General features: G+C 29.7%; 1 protein-coding gene across 7 annotated transcripts in view; it reads right to left on the bottom strand.

The window, feature by feature from the left end:
• sick (sickie) overlaps positions 1-22,258 on the bottom strand; it is a 363,513-nt gene that overhangs the window by 213,476 nt on the left and 127,779 nt on the right. For all 7 annotated transcript variants that reach the window (XM_090165613.1, XM_090165609.1, XM_090165611.1 and 4 more), the window contains exon 2: positions 12,191-12,308. In XM_090165613.1, the coding sequence (XP_090021739.1) occupies positions 12,191-12,308 (118 nt within the window). The remainder of the gene's footprint in view (positions 1-12,190; positions 12,309-22,258) is intronic.

Below are 22,258 nucleotides of genomic sequence, written 5' to 3'. Positions count from 1 at the left end.
AATCGTTAATAAATCCTAGTAGAATTTTAATTAAATCGTTAATAAATCCTAGTAGAATTTTAATTAAATCGTTAATAAATCCTAGTAGAATTTTAATTAAATCGCTAATAAATCCTAGTAGAATTTTAATTAAATCGCTAATAAATCCTAGTAGAATTTTAATTAAATCGCTAATAAATCCTAGTAGAATTTTAATTAAATCGTTAATAAATCCTAGTAGAATTTTAATTAAATCGTTAATAAATCCTAGTAGAATTTTAATTAAATCGTTAATAAATCCTAGTAGAATTTTAATTAAATCGCTAATAAATCCTAGTAGAATTTTAATTAAATCGCTAATAAATCCTAGTAGAATTTTAATTAAATCGCTAATAAATCCTAGTAGAATTTTAATTAAATCGTTAATAAATCCTAGTAGAATTTTAATTAAATCGTTAATAAATCCCAGTAGAATTTTAATTAAATCATTATTAAATCCTAATCCTCGTGGAATTTTAATTAAATCGTTAATAAATCCTAGTAGAATTTTAATTAAATCGCTAATAAATCCTAGTAGAATTTTAATTAAATCGTTAATAAATCCTAGTAGAATTTTAATTAAATCGTTAATAAATCCTAGTAGAATTTTAATTAAATCGTTAATAAATCCTAGTAGAATTTTAATTGAATCGTTAATAAATCCTAGTAGAATTTTAATTGAATCGTTAATAAATCCTAGTAGAATTTTAATTAAATCGTTAATAAATCCTAGTAGAATTTTAATTAAATCGTTAATAAATCCTAGTAGAATTTTAATTAAATCGCTAATAAATCCTAGTAGAATTTTAATTAAATCGCTAATAAATCCTAGTAGAATTTTAATTAAATCGCTAATAAATCCTAGTAGAATTTTAATTAAATCGTTAATAAATCCTAGTAGAATTTTAATTAAATCGTTAATAAATCCTAGTAGAATTTTAATTAAATCGTTAATAAATCCTAGTAGAATTTTAATTAAATCGCTAATAAATCCTAGTAGAATTTTAATTAAATCGCTAATAAATCCTAGTAGAATTTTAATTAAATCGCTAATAAATCCTAGTAGAATTTTAATTAAATCGTTAATAAATCCCAGTAGAATTTAAAATAAATCTTTAATAAATCCTAGTAGAATTTTAATTAAATCATTATTAAATCCTAATCCTCGTGGAATTTTAATTAAATCGTTAATAAATCCTAGTAGAATTTTAATTAAATCGCTAATAAATCCTAGTAGAATTTTAATTAAATCGTTAATAAATCCTAGTAGAATTTTAATTAAATCGTTAATAAATCCTAGTAGAATTTTATTTAAATCGTTAATAAATCCTAGTAGAATTTTAATTGAATCGTTAATAAATCCTAGTAGAATTTTAATTGAATCGTTAATAAATCCTAGTAGAATTTTAATTAAATCGTTAATAAATCCTAGTAGAATTTTAATTAAATCGTTAATAAATCCTAGTAGAATTTTAATTAAATCGCTAATAAATCCTAGTAGAATTTTAATTAAATCGCTAATAAATCCTAGTAGAATTTTAATTGAATCGTTAATAAATCCTAGTAGAATTTTAATTAAATCGTTAATAAATCCTAGTAGAATTTTAATTAAATCGTTAATAAATCCCAGTAGAATTTTAATTAAATCATTATTAAATCCTAATCCTCGTGGAATTTTAATTAAATCGTTAATAAATCCTAGTAGAATTTTAATTAAATCGTTAATAAATCCTAGTAGAATTTTAATTAAATCGCTAATAAATCCTAGTAGAATTTTAATTAAATCGCTAATAAATCCTAGTAGAATTTTAATTAAATCGTTAATAAATCCTAGTAGAATTTTAATTAAATCGTTAATAAATCCTAGTAGAATTTTAATTAAATCGCTAATAAATCCTAGTAGAATTTTAATTAAATCGTTAATAAATCCTAGTAGAATTTTAATTAAATCGTTAATAAATCCTAGTAGAATTTTAATTAAATCGTTAATAAATCCTAGTAGAATTTTATTTAAATCGTTAATAAATCCTAGTAGAATTTTAATTGAATCGTTAATAAATCCTAGTAGAATTTTAATTGAATCGTTAATAAATCCTAGTAGAATTTTAATTAGATCATTAGTAGCTTATTTCGATACGAGATGGCGCTAGCGTCGGATTATTCGGGACTAATCGGCTCGCGTTCGCAGAGGGTCGGTTACGCAAAGGCTTAAATCCATCAGAGTGAATCTCACCCCGAGGATGTAACAGTATAGGCGGGGAGGGAAGTTGAGGAACCCAGTTTGGATAGGGGTTTAAGGGCGCAGTAATGGAGCACTTAGCGCAGCCACCACGGGCAGGCAAAGGCCCGGAGATCACCATTTCGAGCGTGCACGGGATTACGCTGAGTCACGTGCTCCGAAAGATAAGGTAGAGGAGGGTGTTCCGATCACCTGTTCCAATGTAAATACGCCCCATCGAGGATATATAATATCATAAGTAACATAATAGCAATAAGTATATCAATTAGGACTAATTTTCGGCGAACTTATGTTCAGAGCTTTGGTGCAATCTCAGGCCGGTTGCTGAGTCACACAGCGAAATTTAGTGATTTAAGTGACTAACATTTTTAATAAGTGACTGAAAAGTTACTAAAAAAGAGGAAAAACCAAGGTGTTAAAAGTTAAAAAATGCTTTGGCGCTCGAAAACACAGAAGCAGACGAATTTAAATGTTCAGGCTCGTTACAAGCGCAGCTGCAGCGCCAAAATGAACCAGTTACAGAATTAGTAACTAGTGCTCAGAATTTTTAAAAAATATGTATTTTTTTCGCTAAATCTCACGTAGTTCATTTCAGTTTGGTTTTTAAATAGTTAAGAAAAGATTTTTTAAAAACACAAAAATCCTAAAAAAGTGATAAATAGTGACAAATTTTGAAAAAGTGAATTAAGTGACAAATTTTTGAAAAAGTGAATTTATTGACAAATTTTTGAAAAAGTGAATTAAGTGACAAATTTTTGAAAAAGTGAATTTAGTGACAAATTTTTGAAAAAGTGAATTTAGTGACCAACTTTTGAAAAAGTGAATTTAGTGACCAACTTTTGAAAAAGTGAATTTATTGCCAAATTTTTGAAAAAGTGAATTTTGTGACCAACTTTTGAAATAGTGAACTTGGTGACAAATGTTTAAAAAAGTGAATTTAGTGAAAAAATTTTGAAAAAGTGAACTTGGTGACAAATGTTTAAAAAAGTGAATTAAGTGAAAAAAAATTGAAAAAGTGAACTTGGTGACAAATTTTTCATCTGCTAAGCATATAAAAATCCAGCAGTTTATTGATTTTTTACATTTATTTATAACTGAAATAAAACTGCCGCACGAGTACTTTCTTTTTAAACTAAACCATGGTAAATATTTTAACCAACTTCAACGGTAGAAAAATTATAAAATAATATTAAAGCGGAACTTGTGCATACGTATCAAGCGAATAAAATGTTGAATGGTTTTATTTAAAAACTAAGCGTCTATTTTTTAAATTAAAACTTTTAAGTCGTCAGTAAATCAATTATGAAAAAGTCCAAGCACGTGCTAATACTCGTATTTTGATGAGACTTATTGGATAACATATCTTGCAACATTTCAGTGGCTGATCTAGGTAGTAGGCTAGGTAGGTTTGGTAGGAAACAGTTTACCCGTAATTTTTTAAGGTGCCCACAATTCTTGTATACTGGTTGGGTGCTCATTATCCATCGTTTAGCCTACTTCGAAAAAACGCCTGGATTCGATAGCTTCTACTCTAAACAAAAGACTGCAAACGAAACTAAACAAGCACATTATTTCACGATTACTACAATAGCCTTCCTCGAATTTTATTTCGAATGAAACGAAAAAATATTTCTTCCACAGAAAGCGGTTCTCTCCAATAAGAGGCTGCTTCCAGGGCAATTCGGCTAAAAATAGTCAATGTTTTCCCCAAAATGTTGATCGCCTCAACGGATTCTCGCGATCTTGTTCCGCCGCAAATATGGCGCAGGAAGAAAAGCAAAAGCTCTTTAGGCTTAAGAAGATCGCATTGAAAGCTCTTTATCGAACTGGCAGATAAAGTCGAAAAGCCTTTGGCAGCCTTATGGCCAGACTAGGGTTGGACATAAGGATATTTTTTTAGTAGTCAGCCTGAGTAGTGAACATCCTATCTTAATTTATTTTAATAGTCGCTGACTAGTGGGGGTAAAAATGGGGGTACAGGGTTCGAACGAAAATTTCTGATCTCAAATCCCTGACTTTTCCAGGTTATTCCTGACCAATTTTTGCCAATATCCCTGACCTTTTTGGTTATATTTTTGGACATTTTATTATTATTTTAGGTCAAAAGTTCTTTGTTAATGCGGGGTTCGGTTGACTTACTAAAATCCCTGACTTTCTACGAATTTATTTAATTCCCTGACTTATCCCTGACATTTTTCCTCCATTTTACAGATCCCTGACTTTTCCAGGTTTTCCAGGATATCCAGGTTCTGTACGAACCCTAGGGTATAAAACAAGAATATTTTGCTTTAACTGTCAGAATTAAAATAGGAGTTTATTATCACTTGAGTTATAGATGACTTTGGCCGATCCCATTTTTTTCACGACTAGTCTTCGCCTAGTTTAAAATATTTTAATTTATAATATCATCAAATGACGCATTAATTTGAGATAAATTCTGAATCAGAACTTGTCTGAGGTGCAGTGGACTCTCGGGACTCTTGATTTTCTACAAGCATCTTGTGATTTTTTTAAATGAAATGGGATTGATAAATGACGAATTTATGATACGCCATATTTTATGAATATTTGGGTAAATTTTTCACTAGTCAAATCGAGGGGGTAGCTTCTTAGAAAACAATTGTACACTAGATTTCTGATTCCCAATATTTCCGATATTTCTTAAATATTTAAGATATTTCTAGATTTCCAGAAATATAAAAAATATTTCCGTTAATTTATCTAGATTTCTAATATTTCTTTGAATTTCTCGAGATTTCTAATATTATTTATCTTGTATTTCTAGATTTCCGGAAAAAAAATTAATTCGATTTCACACTATTTGTACACCAGATTTCTTAACTGACTACCCCCTCGGGTAAAATTGACAAGTGAATCCCCGGATTTCGATTAATTTCAGTAATCAGAGGATTTATTTTAGTAGTCAAATGCCGTGACTAGTGCCTTATGTCCAGCCCTGAGCCAGACACGCCCGATGCGAGATATTCCATTCAGAGATAGAATGGAAATTTAAAATTTACTAATTAGAGAGGTTAAGCAGAGCACTCTAGAAGTTTAAACAACAACGTTGGGAGTCTGGTGAACATTACACAACTTCAAAGACGACGCAATTTATTTATAGTATTTAAATTAAAATACTGTTAATTATAATGTACCAATTCAACAAATCGAGGCAGAGTTATGACAATTTTTTATTTATCTAGAAGCATTCCTTTTAAAAGCGTAAATACTTGTTTGCATTGAAAACGACTAGGCCTTGTACCGAGCCTTGTAGAAATAAAAGTATGCAAAGAAATAAAATTTGCGGTACACCCGGGCACACGAAGAAATAAATAATTGTAATTCGAAAAAACTCATAACCACACATAGCGCTTCTATTAGTTTTGTTCAAACGACGTTTTTAATTCTTCGTGTATCCAATATAAATAACTAGATGAAATACCGATCCGTCATCTACTGGGATAAAAATAACGGCCTTATTAGTGTCAGAAAGTGTTGATTCGGCCATTTTGCAAGATGGCGACTGAGTTAAACCAAAAATAATAAATCTCATCTACTGAGCGTGGGCAACGAACACAGAAAATGTTAAAATAATGAGATAAAAATAACGACAATAGTCACGTAAGGAACTTTTATATTTAATCTGCCATTTTCCAAAATGGCGACTGAATTCAAAAACAATAGGTTAAATAAAACGACGCTCGCTAAAAGTCCCTTTTGAGTGTACTCTAAATGTAAAAGGCTCTAGGTAAAATCTTCGTTCCCATTGATTTTATACGAGCAATTACAAACTCAAAGAGCACTGAATTATCTACAAGAAAGGTCGGACGTAGTCGTCATGGAAACTCGGCTTGAAATATATTCCTGAATTATGCAATTCAATTATACCGTTATTTCCCATGGCACGGGCGACCTACGACTTCAAAGCAAATCAAACGAATATTATTATTGGCGTTTCTAGTTTCAGAAACTCATTTAATTCCCCCATTATCATGCCTATTCTAATTTGAATATCTAGTACCGACTTTGTTGCCGAAATTCCGCATCACCTGGCGGTGATTAAAGGTGGAGATTGTCCTTCAGCCACCAAACAGGGGCACCATAAAGGGGAGGGGCTTCACAAATTACGCAACGCAGAAAAATAAATAAAAATTACCGTTTAATGTAAGTCATTAGCTTCTGAATTTACCGTATTAATAAAATGATATTATTAATAAAATTATATTAATACAATTATATTATTAACTAAATAACATTATTTATTTAATTATATAATTAAATAATATTAATAATTAAATAACATTATTAATTAAGAAACATTATTAATTAAATAAGATTATTAATTAAATAACATTATTAATGAAATTATATTTTTGAATTAAATTATATTTTGAATTAAATTATATTTTGAAATAAATTATATTGTGAGATAAATTTTATTATAAATTAAATTATATTGTGAGATAAATTTTATTATAAATTAAATTATATTGTGAGATAAGTTTTATTTTAAATTAAATTATATTGCGAGATAAATTTTATTATAAATTAAATTATATTGTGAGATAAATTTTATTATAAATTAAATTATATTGTGAGATAAATTTTATTATAAATTAAATTATATTGTGAGATACATTTTATTATAAATTAAATTATATTGTGAGATACATTTTATTATAAATTAAATTATATTGTGAGATAAGTTTTATTTTAAATTAAATTATATTGTGAGATAAGTTTTATTTTAAATTAAATTATATTGTGAGCTAAATTTTATTATAAATTAAAAATTATATTGTGAGATAAATTTTATTATAAATTAAATTATATTGTGAGATACATTTTATTATAAATTAAATTATATTGTGAGATACATTTTATTATAAATTAAATTATATTGTGAGATAAATTTGATTTTAAATTAAATTATATTGTGAGATAAATTTTATTATAAATTAAATTATATTATATTATAAACTAAATATCATTATCAACTAAATATCATTATAAACTAAATATCATTATAAACTAAATATCATTATAAACTAAATATCATTATTAACTAAATGTCATTATAAATTATATTATATTATAAATTATATTATATTATAAACTAATGCACGATATCTTGTACAACTGGTTTAAGCCCAACTTCTCTGATTCCCAACACGGGTTCATTCGATCGCGGTCAGTGGAGACCAACCACGTTTCGTTTTTAAATGATGTTATGCCGGTAGTGTTTCAACAAGGACAAATTGATGTACTATCAATTGATCTGTCAAAAGCCTTTGACAGAGTGTCACATCCACTGTTGCTAACAAAATTAAAACTATATGGCCTGGTTGGTCCCGCTTGTGTATGGGTGGCTAACTATCTAGAGAACCGAATAAATATCCTAAAATGTAACGGTGTATTGACGAATGTTTCCTTTCCAACTACCTGTGGGGTCCCTCTAGGCAGTTCTCTTGGACCGTTACTGTATAACATATATGCCAATGACCTACACACTGTCGTCAAGAAATCTAACCTTAAGCAGTTTGCGGACGATACGAAAATATACCACGTGATCACGACCGTCCGGGACTGCCACCATTTACAAGATGATCTCTATCGCATCGCTAACTGGTGCACGTCAATTAATTTATTAGTCAATGAATCCAAAAGTCTAGTCATCACGTTTACAAGGAAAGTCAATACCACATTGCACTCATATCATTTAAATAACCAATCTATTCCACGGACTGCCACTCTCAAGGACCTTGGTGTTCTATTGGATGAAGGTCTGTACTTCCGAAAACAAATTTCAAATGTAGTTGGACGCTCCAGACGATTATTGTTTGGAATTCTACGTTTATCCCGGATACTGAAGTCTATAAGATATTTTAAGACTCTGTACTTGTCTTTAGTTCGGTCAAAACTAACTTACGGCATGCTGTCATGGGGTGGATGTGCCGAATACCTATTTCAGGACGTCGAAAATGTACAAAGGAAATTTGTCGAGCTTCCCCACACCTATTTTCTAAAAAAACTACCTTATATATATGAATATTTATTAAACCATTTGAGCATGGATACCATAAAACTGTTTTCACTCAAACGTGAACTCCTGTTCTTAAAAAAAAACATTATGAAATCACTATGTGCGGGATTAACTAGCTCACTTATGTTTCACGTGCCTAATCATAGTACGCGTCAAAAAATTACATTCTCTAATCAACCGGTATTAACTCCGATTTCGCGTATGCAGAAAACGTGTAACCTTTTTTCTGACACTTTAGATATATTCTCTTGTAAATATTCTGAAATTTTGAAAATTGTTGATATATAATTTTTTCCCAAACGTATACATTTCATTGTTAAAATGGTTAATTTCCCCCCATTTTGTTTACGGCCTTGTAACGAAAATTTAAAAATTGATAAATAATAACAAAGCCCTATGTACTACACTCATAGAGGTGTGAACCTTTTTAAATATTTTAATATCCTTATATATGTGGTAAATTTGTAATTTCTATTGTAATTACCCTGAAATTTTAAAATTATTGAATTTTTATTCATCACTCAGTTATACCCTCATATAAATGTAAACCTCTCAAAATGTTTTAGACTCATCATATATTCTTTTGTTACATTTGTTATTTCATCAATTCACTGGTTCGATAGATAGATAATCTTGTAAATATGAGAACATTTAAATTTTTTACATTAATACAAGTGAATACATTTCTAGATATTTAAACGCCTCAAATAATCCATTGGTATAATTGATATTTTTATGCCACTGTGTGTACAGCCTTGTTGGTTCGATAAGTAACTGTTGTTGTGCACGTTAAATAAAAGCATTTCATTTCATTTCATTTCATATTATATTATAAACTATATTATATTATAAACTATATTATATTATAAACTAAATATCATTATAAACTAAATATCATTATAAACTAAATATCATTATAAACTAAATATCATTATAAACTAAATATCATTAAAAACTAAATATCATTAAAAACTTGTCGAGGTTAACGGTAATAGTTAGTGTAGGGAGCTGTTGGCTCGATTTCGTGGCATGCAGGGCTTGCCACCACCCTCCTACGCATTGTAACCCGGCCACCTGAAATTATGGCTTCAAAACTCACTTGATGACTTAGGCCTAAGGTGGTGCCTTGGGTATTAGCCTAGCTAGCTGATTATTAAACTAAATATAATTATAAACTAAATATAATTATAAACTAAATATCATTATAAACTAAATATCATTATAAACTAAATATCATTAGAAACTAAATAACATTATAAACTAAATATCATTATAAACTAAATATCATTATAAACTAAATATCATTAGAAACTAAATAACATTATAAACTAAATATCATTAGAAACTAAATAACATTATAAACTAAATATCATTATAAACTAAATATCATTATTAACTAAATATCATTATAAACTAAATATCATTATAAACTAAATATCATTATAAACTAAATATCATTATAAACTAAATATCATTATAAACTAAATATCATTATAAACTAAATATCATTATAAACTAAATATCATTATAAACTAAATATCATTATAAACTAAATATCATTATAAACTAAATATCATTATAAACTAAATATCATTATAAACTAAATATCATTATAAACTAAATATCATTATAAACTAAATATCATTATAAACTAAATATCATTATAAACTAAATATCATTATAAACTAAATATCATTATAAACTAAATATCATTATAAACTAAATATCATTATAAACTAAATATCATTATAAACTAAATATCATTATAAACTAAATATCATTATAAACTAAATATCATTATAAACTAAATATCATTATAAACTAAATATCATTATAAACTAAATATCATTATAAACTAAATATCATTATTAACTAAATATCTTTATAAACTAAATATCATTATAAATTAAATTATATTATATTATAAACTAAATATCATTATTAACTAAATATCTTTATAAACTAAATATCATTATAAATTAAATTATATTATATTATAAACTAAATATCATTATTAATTAAATAACATATAAATTAATTTAAATGATGCCAACATACTCGAAAATTAAAATGTTTCTAATACCGTAAACAATCATAAAGGCCCACGAATAGAAGGGTCGAGTTGTATCTTTTATAATATTGCTTAAAGGAGCACAGAATCATTTGAAAAATTCGTCCCAACATTTCAAGTAGGACTTCCCTTTCGGTACCTCATGACAGCAGATCCCACGAATGATAATTTATAATTTTTCAAGCGTTTTTACCGAAATTAAATCGATTTTGTGACCCTTTAAACGAATTTGCTCCCTTTGTCAGTTCATGAGTCATGCCATAGATGGCACCGCGGTGTACGAAAATGGGGGATCTATAGCTTCAGATTAAGGTTTGCATTTCGGCGTTTCGTGACCTTTGTCGGACATTTACGACCCGCGCGTGAGGTCATGAAATAAAGAAGTCGTAAAGATAATCTTAAATATCAGGAAATTTATAACTCCATTTGATTTAGAAGTGACATTCACGACCGTTCCTTCGTATTAACCGCGATAAAAAGGAATGTGAACATGGTCACCTCCGATATGTGGCGTGCAAACCGTATTTATTCCAAAAGCTTCTCAGAATTCAATGAAATCATAAGTACTGAAGCGAAGCAAGATAAGAACGCTTATGAAACAGTAAGTATCAATTAACGTTCCAAGTTTATTTTTGTTTTACTTTAACCCGATAAATTTCCAATTGCTAGATTATCATTAATCTAGAGTTTTAAAATTAAATTAAATTTTCCCATTTCAAAATACCAAGAATATTCAAAATTCTATCAGTAGTATTGATTTAATTTATATAATGAGATTAATTTAAAATTTAGAAAATCTATCAGTAATAATGATATAATTTACATAATTTTTTGAATTTAAAATCAATATCGTTGTATATAATATTAATATTACCGATAATTTTTTTGAATATCAAATCAATATCGTTGTATATAATATTAATATTACCGATAATTTTTTTGAATATCAAATCAATATCGTTGTATATAATATTAATATTACCGATAATTTTTTTGAATATCAAATCAATATCGTTTTAAATAATATCAATATTACCGATAATTTTTTTGAATTTCAAATCTAAATCGTTATCAGTAATATTGATATTATTTACATAACGAGAGTGATATAAAATTTAAAATAATTTATCAGCTGTAAGAATATTGATATAATTCACATAAGGAGATTGATTTAATATTTAAAAACAACTATCAGTAATATTGATATTAATCAATTCAAATTTAAAACATCTATTAGTAATATGGATTATATTTACATGATGAGATTGATTTCTGATTCTAAAAAATCGATCAATAATTTGTTAATATTAATATAAAGAGTTTTTTTTCGGATATTTAAAAATTCGATCAATATTATTGATATTTTTAACACAAAGAGTTTGGGTTTAAATTTAAAAAATACATCAGCACTATTGATATTATTCACATAACGAGATTCATATGAAATTTAAAAAAATCTATCAGTAGTATCAGAAATGTATAATATTTATACATAAGTGTGACACTTCCCATTCTTCACATGCAAAGGGTTTACTGAGAGCTTTTCACGAATCAGACTGCATTACGGGCTTCGCCACTTGCTGGGGGAGATTTTCATCTTGTGATGACGTCACTCCGTTACTAGTTCTCAGTAAAATATTCCCTGGAGTGACAAACTTATGGAACAATATTATAGACTTATGGTAGAATTGATATTTTTCCCGTAAATGAACACCAGATTTCTCTAGAGTGCCGAAAATTAATCGTATTTAGTTAGCTCTTAGACCAAAGGTTAGCTGTACCTAAACGAAAAATTCTCTAAAAATGATTCGGTACTTACTGACAGCTTCTATGACGTCAGCCAGAAGCACGCCATCGCTGACGTCATTTTGAAGATCTTGGATGTACCGCTTCGAACGGCCACGTTCCAGGTAATGGTTCGCCCAGTCAGTGTAAATCTGCAATTACAAATACACAGAAATAAATAAAAATTTGCAAATATTAAGAAAAACATTTTTAATAAATAAACATGCTTTCGGCGAGTTGTTTCAAGGTACTCTTCAAATTTTATATAGGGACGACATATTTAATTACAGGGTTGCAACAAAATTTTCAGATTCAAATTTCCTGATTATTCCCTGTTTTCCCTGACCATTTTAAGAGATTTTCCCTGACTTTTTAAGGTCAAAATTTCTATTTTATACTTTACTTTTTCAGATGTTAATAAATTTAAATGAACTAATATTTCTGTAAAAAGGTTATTGCAATGTTGAAAACTTTCAAGGAAATAAATGATAACAAGAATGTATTGAAGTTACTAAGAATATTGGACTACAGGATTCTGATTCCCATCGTCGCAGCCTTTGTAACTTAAATTCGTTTGCTTTCCCATTCAAGTTTCCTATATGGTATGACTTTGAATGCCCCTTAAATGCAGACGAACTTTCTCCACAAAAGCTGTGAGGATGATACCAGGGGTTAATGCTATGCTGAAATATTCTTAGTAACTTCAATACATTCTTGATGATAATCATAGAATTAGTCCTAGATCTAGAGTAAAATTACCTTCAAAAGTGTCAATATAAAATCGAATTCCCTGACTTTTTACAAATTCTTAAAAGTCCCTGGCTTTTTAGGCCCCTTTTTAAATTCCCTGACTTTTCCCTGATTTCCCTGACGTTTGGCAACCCTGAATTATATTGAGACGGTAATCTGCTAAAAGAATTTGTTATTTTGAAAAATCAATGGGAACCTGCGAAGGTTCATGTTTCATGTGAATAGCATTAGCACTATGTGGAGATGAATACTTATCTCCAACACGTCTATTATATACTTCTGGTACAAGTAACCTTCCATCTTAAGATAATTTAATTTCATAATTGTATTTATATTATTTATAAATATTATGTTTCTTTTGATAATATGTATTTATTGGACTTTTTCTCCCTAGTAAGTTGTCATTCACATTCCAAGTTGGTCATCGAAACAATTAACAAGTTTTTTCTGTCAACGTCACAGGCTTTCTGTAACTCTCAACTCGATAATCTTATTGTCGTCTGCTAAGCTGATAAAAATCCAGAAGTTTATGGATTGTTTTTACTTTTATGTATAGTTTTTAACTTAACCATGGGAAATATTTTAACAAACTTCAACGTAAGAAAAAATAAAATATATGATTATTATTATTAGGATCGCTTTTTAGAGATCGAGATCGCAATGTTTATATTCATTATTTTTTATATTAAGATTTTATAATTTTTTGAGATCACAATTTTGAAGGTCGAAATCGCCATTTTGAAGGTCGTAATCACCATTTTTTTATAGACTACCCATTTGGATATCTGTAAGAACTTACTAATACTCGTATGTCAAATTCATTTTAATTTAATTTTAATTTTATTCCTATTGTTACAATGATATGGTATTCGAGGGCCAAGTCATCGTGCGACTTATAGCCCTCTTTATTTACAGTTTTTTTACAAGCCCCGAACCAGTTTTAGGGTATAAATAATAACGTTATAAACGATGAATAAATTGCTCTGTTATGACAACGCGAAGGGGATCGTGCAAAGCCACAATAAAACGTTAAACCATTGGGTTTCTCAAATTCGATCGACAATTCGACCTCGACAGCGCGCATTAAGGTCGCGAAATTGCGCAAGGAAGACAATCGAATGGTCAGCAATGACCATCGATCTTCGGTGACCGGTCAAAGTGTTTTTGTTAGGATGAGGGCAAATTCACGCGGAATCGAAAATTCGCGTGACATAACAGATGAGTGCTAAGGCTTTGAACGAGCGCAAATTTACTGAAAATTATCATTTATCCGCTGATTATAGACGCATTCGCATATTGCCTACAGGGAAATATGCAAAAAGGGGCGAAATCCACCGGAGGTACCTTCCGATTTAATAATGTTTGAGGTAGATGACGACACTATAAAGTTTATGAAAAATAAACTTTTTTTAAAAGTTATTATTTAATTACTAAAGTATAGTACTTTAAATTCTTATTAAATATATATAATTTTTGTTATTTAAATTAACAATTAATTTTAACAGTAGTTAACACTCTCTATTACGAAAACGATTATCATTTATTCGATATTTTGGTTTATAAAACCCGCAAATTTATTTCTAGTAAATTTTCAAAAGAACTTTTTTTAACGGGATAAAAATGCATTTACATGGTTTTCAACATTCGATGTTCATTTCTGACTTATCACCATACAAAAGCATTCTTCAACAACAGTTTAACACTATGGAAAGCGGAATCAAGGCAGATACAAATAGAATTACAAGAATAGCAGCTACAAGACCTTCATGATCCAGGGAGTGTTGATATGTAGGGTTTGCCATTACCCTACTACGCAATTTAACCACCCGAATTCAAAGGCAATCAAAGTCGCTTGATGACTTGGGCCTAGGGTGGTGCCTTGATTATTAGCCTAGCTGATTTATTTTATTTTATTTATAATTCGTAGAAAATATATCCATGTGGTTTCAGAAATGACAGTCAATTTGAAATATATTTAAAATATAAATTTTTTATCTGTTTGGAATGAAAAGGTTGCATATAACATAGCAAGAATGCATTTCTACTTGAAGTACCACGGTTGAGATTTCCCCCCTGTTAAAGAGGGGGATTTAAAACCATCACCAGTTTATGATTCACGTTGGAAGTTTAACAGTGTTTCCACTTTGCGGCGAAAACTGTCTTGGTGAGCACCAGAAATTTTAAAACCGGCGAGAAGGCAAAAAAGCGACGAAAACGGTGAAATGTTTTTTTTATTTAAAAAACAAATAGTTTCCTTTTGTAAAAAATAAATATATTGCCTAAATCTAAGCTTGAAAATAAAGAGAAGAAACATATGCAGTAGCAATAAAGGAAATTAAATTAAATCTATGGGGTGAAATTGGGGGTGAAATTGTGGCGAAAACGGCGGCGAAAATCGACTAAAAGACCGGCGAAAACTGGTAAAATTTCCCCTATAATAGGCGAAAATCTCGACCACAGAGTGGAAGCACTGAAGTTTAATGACAAGAATCCATAACTCTACTTGGAATGCTTATCCTGCCGTATCGCGTATGGTAAGATCACTCTGACGGCTTTGGCTCCACCTACGAGATAAAAAATCCCCTTTGCGCGCGCTCCCCTCTCACGTTGTTGTTTGTTAAGTTAAGATAGTGACGTTAAAAAAACAGTCAGCCACATCGAGACGAAAATCTGCCGCGAAAAGCATTCCAAGTAGAGGTATGGATTCCTGTTAATGATTATAGTAGGTACTTTCCAATTGGTAATATTACTACTATTTCGTCTTAGGATGAAAGGTAGTAGGATTCTACTAATCCAACTAAAATCATCGTGCAATCGCACCTTCAAATTTCAATTCCTCTTAGCCTTATTAACGTTTTAAATAATTTCAACAACGTACTAAGCGCGTACTGAAAGATTTCATCAAAGTTGGATGTGATCATGTGAAATGTTGACGTACGCGTTTAAGTACGCTACTCAGTACTCACAACCCGTTGAAATTGAGTAATTAACGAGATTTCGGGAACGCGTTTAAATTCAAGTCCAAAAACGACCACTTCTTGGGAGGTTCGTCCTCGCGAGGAAATACTTGGAAACAGAAAGAACTTCTTTGTGCGCTAACGAGACGAATTAGAGCGGAACTATTCAAGTGTCGGAGTGGTTTGGGGCTGTACAGGGTGGTGCGTGGTCCCGGCTAGCACTTTCGCCTCGCAGCAAGAGGAGCCGGGTTCGATGCCAGCAACAACTCCTTCCGCGTTGAGTTAGCAAATATCTCTAAACTAGTTTCAGGGGTTTAACCTTTTTATAAAAACTTTTGGTGATTAATGGTAATAGTTAGTATAGGTAGCTGTTGGCTCGCGTTACACCAAGGGCTTGCAACCACCCTCCTACACTTTGTAACCCAGCTAACTAAATTTATGACATTAAAAGTCGTTGTTTGACTTGGGCACCACCCAGTGCTTCCCCGCAACACGTGGGTGTATTGTAAGTTTGAGGGAATACAGTGTGCATTACATATGTGGGTTTAAAGGAAAACTCTGTGAATGTTTAAGAACGTTTTCTTCCAGCAGATGTGGTAAGGTCTTCCCCAGAATCACGGGGTTTTGTTAGAGTAGAGCTCAAATAAGTCAGGGCATACGTGATTCGAAACATCATCTTTAATTAATTCCTTTTAATTTTGGCTTTAAAATAAGTAAATTAAAAAATAACTTGTTATATGTTTAATAGTGTTGAAACTGTAAAAACAATATTAAAATAATATAATAAAAAAAGCCCTATAAATATTTAAAACAATGGCATAAATGTGACTTAAATCGACAATTTCATATAATATACATAAAATAATTAAGTCTTAGATTGAAATTATTACCTATTTCACCAAATAAAACCAACCATATCGATAATTCGGTATATCTTACGTCATTTTCATAAAACATTTATAAAATATACGGTTTTGAATTTTTTTGTCAAGTTGAAATTTTTTTTCAATTAAGTGAAGAACTGAAGGGTTAATGACTACTTGATCTGGACAAATTCGAAAATATCATAGTTTTTATCAAAAAACGAAATGTCATAAACAGGGTTTCCTCTTAAAGGGAGACTGAATTTCCTTGGTTAGCAGACGACTGCCCTGAGATATAGACTTCCCTGAGATATTCTCGTTTTTCCATTGATATTTCGACGTGCAATATCACCCAATGTATTAGAATAACTTCAATAAAAATATGTGGAAAACGCTAACTTCATGTCATTGCTATCTTAATTTATCGATTAACTAATTCCATCATTGGCATTTAATATAAATTGGTTGCCTATTATTATATATAAGAGAAGCAATTAGTGTTGTTTATTTTCTGGAAAAATAAAATACGGAAAAGTTTCGAGAAAATCGGAAAAATAAAAAATTGCAACATAAATTACTTCTTAAGGGTTTTTAATGGTTTTAACTTTTTATCGATATAAAATGTCTAATAACAGTAAACACACTACAAAACATTAATAGTGTTACATTGTTAATCAATTTAAAGCTAGTCTAGAGGTTTTGTTCTACTTTTAGATTCGGAAAAAAGACCTTGGTTATTTTTCGGAAAATATTCCTACTTACAACATTAAAAGAAATCTTAAATAAGAATAATTTATTGATGTAAAATTGTACTCTTTAGGGCCAACATTCTGAACTATCATATATTTCTCAGATTTCCCTTATTTTTCTGTCGACTGATATTTAACAGGGTTTTTAGGTCTGTAATTGCTGGTCGAAGCAGCGCCGCAACACCCTGTTTCTCCGGCCAAAAAAAGAATGGACATTAGAGAGGTGGAATCCACATAAGGAGTTTCCCATCTTAGCGCGTCAAAGAGAAAGTTTGAATTCCCGGAAGTACCACTTCGGACGACGCTAATTACTCTTCTGAGTGTGAAACTCGGTACGCCATCATAATGGTGCACCCACTAATTGCTTGCCCAAATATTTATACCCAATCATGAAGTTTCACTATTATTAAAAATTAATATTTTCAATTACGGATTCATATTTTCAACTGATAATTAATATTTTCAACTGATAATTAATATTTTCAACTGTTAATTGTTATTTTCAACTGTTAATTTATATTTTCAACTGTTAATTTATATTTTCAACTGTTAATTTATATTTTCAACTGTTAATTTATATTTTCAACTGTTAGATAATATTTTCAACTGATAATTAATATTTTCAACTGTTAGATAATATTTTCAACTGTTAATTTATATTTTCAACTGTTAATTTATATTTTCAACTGTTAATTTATATTTTCAACTGTTAGATAATATTTTCAACTGATAATTAATATTTTCAACTGTTAGATAATATTTTCAACTGATAATTAAAATAAAAGAAGAAAAATTTACATTTTAAATTCGACCAAAAAACCAAATCATTTTCCTTTTAAAGACTCCGAATTTACGTTCCCTACATTGAAATGTATTTCTAAGGGGTTATCTAGGAGGTTTTTTCTAAGTTTCATGTAACCTAAGGCTATGTTCAAATAAAAATCATATTTTACTAATTATTGGGACATCAAACCATTATTTTGATTGTATAAAACAAATTCATTTTTCCGGTAAATTTACCGTTATTTTTTACCTATAAATTAACATCAGAACATTTAAAATATATTAAGTACTAGTTGGAATACCCGGTATTTCCCGGGGAAATATGCCACTTTGTAAAACCAAGGACCACCAACTAGTGCCGAAACTCCGACACATTCAAAACGAAAATAGAACGTTGCAATAACCGTCTCCACGCATGGCACCGTACCCAATATAACCAACTGGTTAGTGGCAATATTAACCAATTATACGTTGACTACATAATAATTTGCCTTTTATTATACGGCATAGTGTCTATAGAAGAAGGTTTTAAAAAAATTGAAATAATTTAAAGAACTAAGAAACTCGGTCTTTTAGCTAAGATCAAAGTGTAGTATATTGTATATAGCGGATTTAGCTTATTATTAAATTAATTCAATTAATTAAAGTTGTTTTATATATATATATATACCTACATAAATATATATATACATATATATATATATATATATATATATATATATATATATACATATATATACAAACAAACAAAAACATACATACCTTTTTGGTAATACTGTCTATTTAAATAAATAAATAAATTAAGTAATAAAATATAAATAAATAATATCTTGTAGACACACGGAAAAGTATTTCTGCGAAAATGTACGGTTAAATTTACTCACAAGCCGGAAATATTGAAATAGCATTTTTTAAATGTCGGCGGCCATTGCTTCCGGTGTGAAATGGGTTGTATGGAGACCGCGGTGTGGGTATTTACAACGTGTCGCGCTTAACGGTTCGACGTGAAAGGGATTAACGAGGCGGGAAATTGGCAGCCATCCCGCCTCTTAATCTACTTCCGGGATTGGCCGCCGCGTGGCGTGCCACCAGCCTAACGGAAAGCGATTAGAGCGACCTCTTTTCTTTGGGCGTCGTCATGGCAACGGAAAAAACACGTGGCTTCCCTGTCTAGCAATTCGCCCCCTTAGGGCGAAAATACAGCGAGGCGAGATACTTGACTTTTGAAAAAAATTGGAAATGTGAATCCTCGATTGTTTTTTACTTATGGCTGATTAATGACTTACTTTTTGCGTTCATTTAACCTTTTTATTTAGTATATTCCTATTATAAAATTATCATTGCAATACAGTGTTGCATTATCCATAACATAAGGTGACTAGTCTGAATCCTTGGGTCCCATCAAGAGGACGGGCCAAGCTGGGGCGCACTAGTCACATGGGGGATAGGATGTCAAGGGGGCCAAAGCCTACGGACCCTACCATGAGTTAATACGGCACTGTCTTAAAGGTCTAGGTTTTCTTCTGCCTGTCACCCTTTAAATTTACTTTCCTGCTAACAAATACCCTGGTGGTAGGCCAACGTGTTCCGCTGTTGGCCAACCACCAGGGTATTTGTTTGGAAGGAAAGAAAATTTAAAGGGTGACAGGCAGAAGAATACCTAGGCCTTTAGGATGGGGTTTTTGGACTTGCGTGACATTTGCTCTCGGGTAGGGCAATTGATCGTCTGTGCAGGGCTGTGTTACGTTTATTTCCTATATAATGTTGTGACTTTGGTCAGCAAGAGAAGGATAATCCTGGTTAATTTCCCCCTTCTTATGAATGGATGTTATATTATCCGTTAAACGACCTTGCGTTGGGAAGGAATCATTAAAATTCATTTGCATTAAAATTTACCCATTTTTGATAGTTTTCAAAATATTATCTTCTAAATTTTGAGAAAACGTTATTGTATAATTAATTTACAAAAGCCATTCTTTAGCCGAGGTTAAATTTTGATAAAGTTGAAATTAAATGTCAAATTTGGTTGTATTAGTTAATTTATAACCAAATTAATTAAAATAAAATTCTACCATCGGTAACACAATTTCAAGAATTTAAATTTAGTAAACTTATAAATAATCCATAATATTGCATTTTCAAATTTTTATTGCTACATTACACGTTTTGTAGTTATGAGGAAGATTTATACTCGACTATAATGAAGATGGCGCCACACAACACTAAGGGGCTTTCCCACTTCTGATAACAGGGTGACCACAGGAAACTCTCCAAATGTTTATAGGAAAAATAGGAAATTCATAGTCATTTTATAGGAAATTATAGGAATAATTTTTAGGTAAATATAGGAAATTATAGGAAGGTTCAGGGATTTATAGGATATTATAAGAATAATTTGAATAAAGATAAAATAAATGCTTCGGAAGCAAATTTGGTTTAAAATTAATATTACAATTAATATGGAAACCTCACAGACTTTGTGACTAGATATATGTATTAAGGTAGTATTACATTTTCATTTCAAAACACCAGCCAGCCATTAAAGCCAAACGAATTTTTGCTTTAGTAAAACGCTGGTTGTTTTGAGCGCCTTCTATCAAACTTTAAAACTATATTAACCGCTTATAAATTTACATAATCGTATATCTAAAGAAACCCTGGTATTATTCAACTGTGAAATTATATAAAGAATTTATTACATGTAACCTCGTGCAATAATATACAACATCTATAATTCCAAATTATGCAAAAAAAATATTGATATATTTAAAAGTAAGTAAACTATATTTGGGACCTAAGTTATTTAATAACTTAAACCTAGAATTAAAAGTATATATGTCGTGTAAAATTAAGTTGAAAAATATATTATATTATAATTATATATCTAATATGTGTTTATATTAATCTTATTAATTATTTTTGTATCTATTGCTACTAGAAAAAGCTCTCCCCCCTAACAACAAGCACTGCTTAACTAGGGAGGGGGGGGGATTTTGTGTATTAAAAATGTAAGACTTTTAAAATGTACACAAAATAAATAAATAACAAAATTAATATTAAAAGCGAAGTACTATGCAAAATATATTGAAAAATTATAAAATATGGGAATTGAAATTGAAGATTAACGAATTGAACCTGATTTCTGTAAGGTTGTTTACTATTCAGTATTTATTTGATTTAGTCACAATAAAACCAATCAGATTATTTTATTATCAAACCCTGAATTCATTAACCTTCAATTTCTAGGCTTCTGATTGGTCAAATATGGTCAAATTAACGTTATTTGAACTAATAATATGGCGAGCAACAACTTTCTAATTCGAACCAAATCCGTAAATCCAACGGTTCTCGAGATAGTTTTTGAATGACCTTAAATGGTTCAAGGTCATTCAATTTTATACTAGTAAATGTCCATCTGCACGAGGAATGTTCCATAGAAATTTAAGATTTAAAAAAAAAGTTTATTCAGTTATTTACCATTTCTCGTTTTTAGTAGACACCCTGTATATTATTTACATAATAAATATTAAAAATGATTAAATTAATAAAATTATATTATTCTTATAATTTAAAATTTTATTAACATAATAAAATTAAATATTATTAAAAATGAAATATTTTAACATATTTTTGCTTGTTTGTAAATTTAGTAGTAGCTCCCTTAAAAACCTTTTTCAGTTATTTGTCATTTTTCGTTTTTTAGTGCATATATCACGTGAAAATTAAACACCTTAAAATAAATTAACATATTTCGCGGAAGTAGAGTTAGTTAAAAAAAACTGCAATGCGTTTGTGAACTCTGCGCTCTCCAACAAATTTGACCAGAAGTGTTCGCTCTTATAAATGAGCTTTGACCTTTATCGTCTTTGATCCTAAAAGAATACTTTGATCAAAACCGACCTTTCGCGAATAGCCAAAACAAAACTTTACTCAGCTGTTCCACACTTAAGATCTAAAAAGGGGAACTAAGTTTGTTATCATCAACGAAATCTCCTTCTTG

This window comes from Leiobunum rupestre, chromosome 2 (genome assembly GCF_980474605.1).
Source record: "Leiobunum rupestre chromosome 2, qqLeiRupe1.1.hap1, whole genome shotgun sequence".
NCBI classification, from domain to species: domain Eukaryota; kingdom Metazoa; phylum Arthropoda; class Arachnida; order Opiliones; family Sclerosomatidae; genus Leiobunum; species Leiobunum rupestre.
Note: the sequence above shows the minus strand (reverse complement) of the source record. Positions and strands in the feature narration are given on the sequence as shown.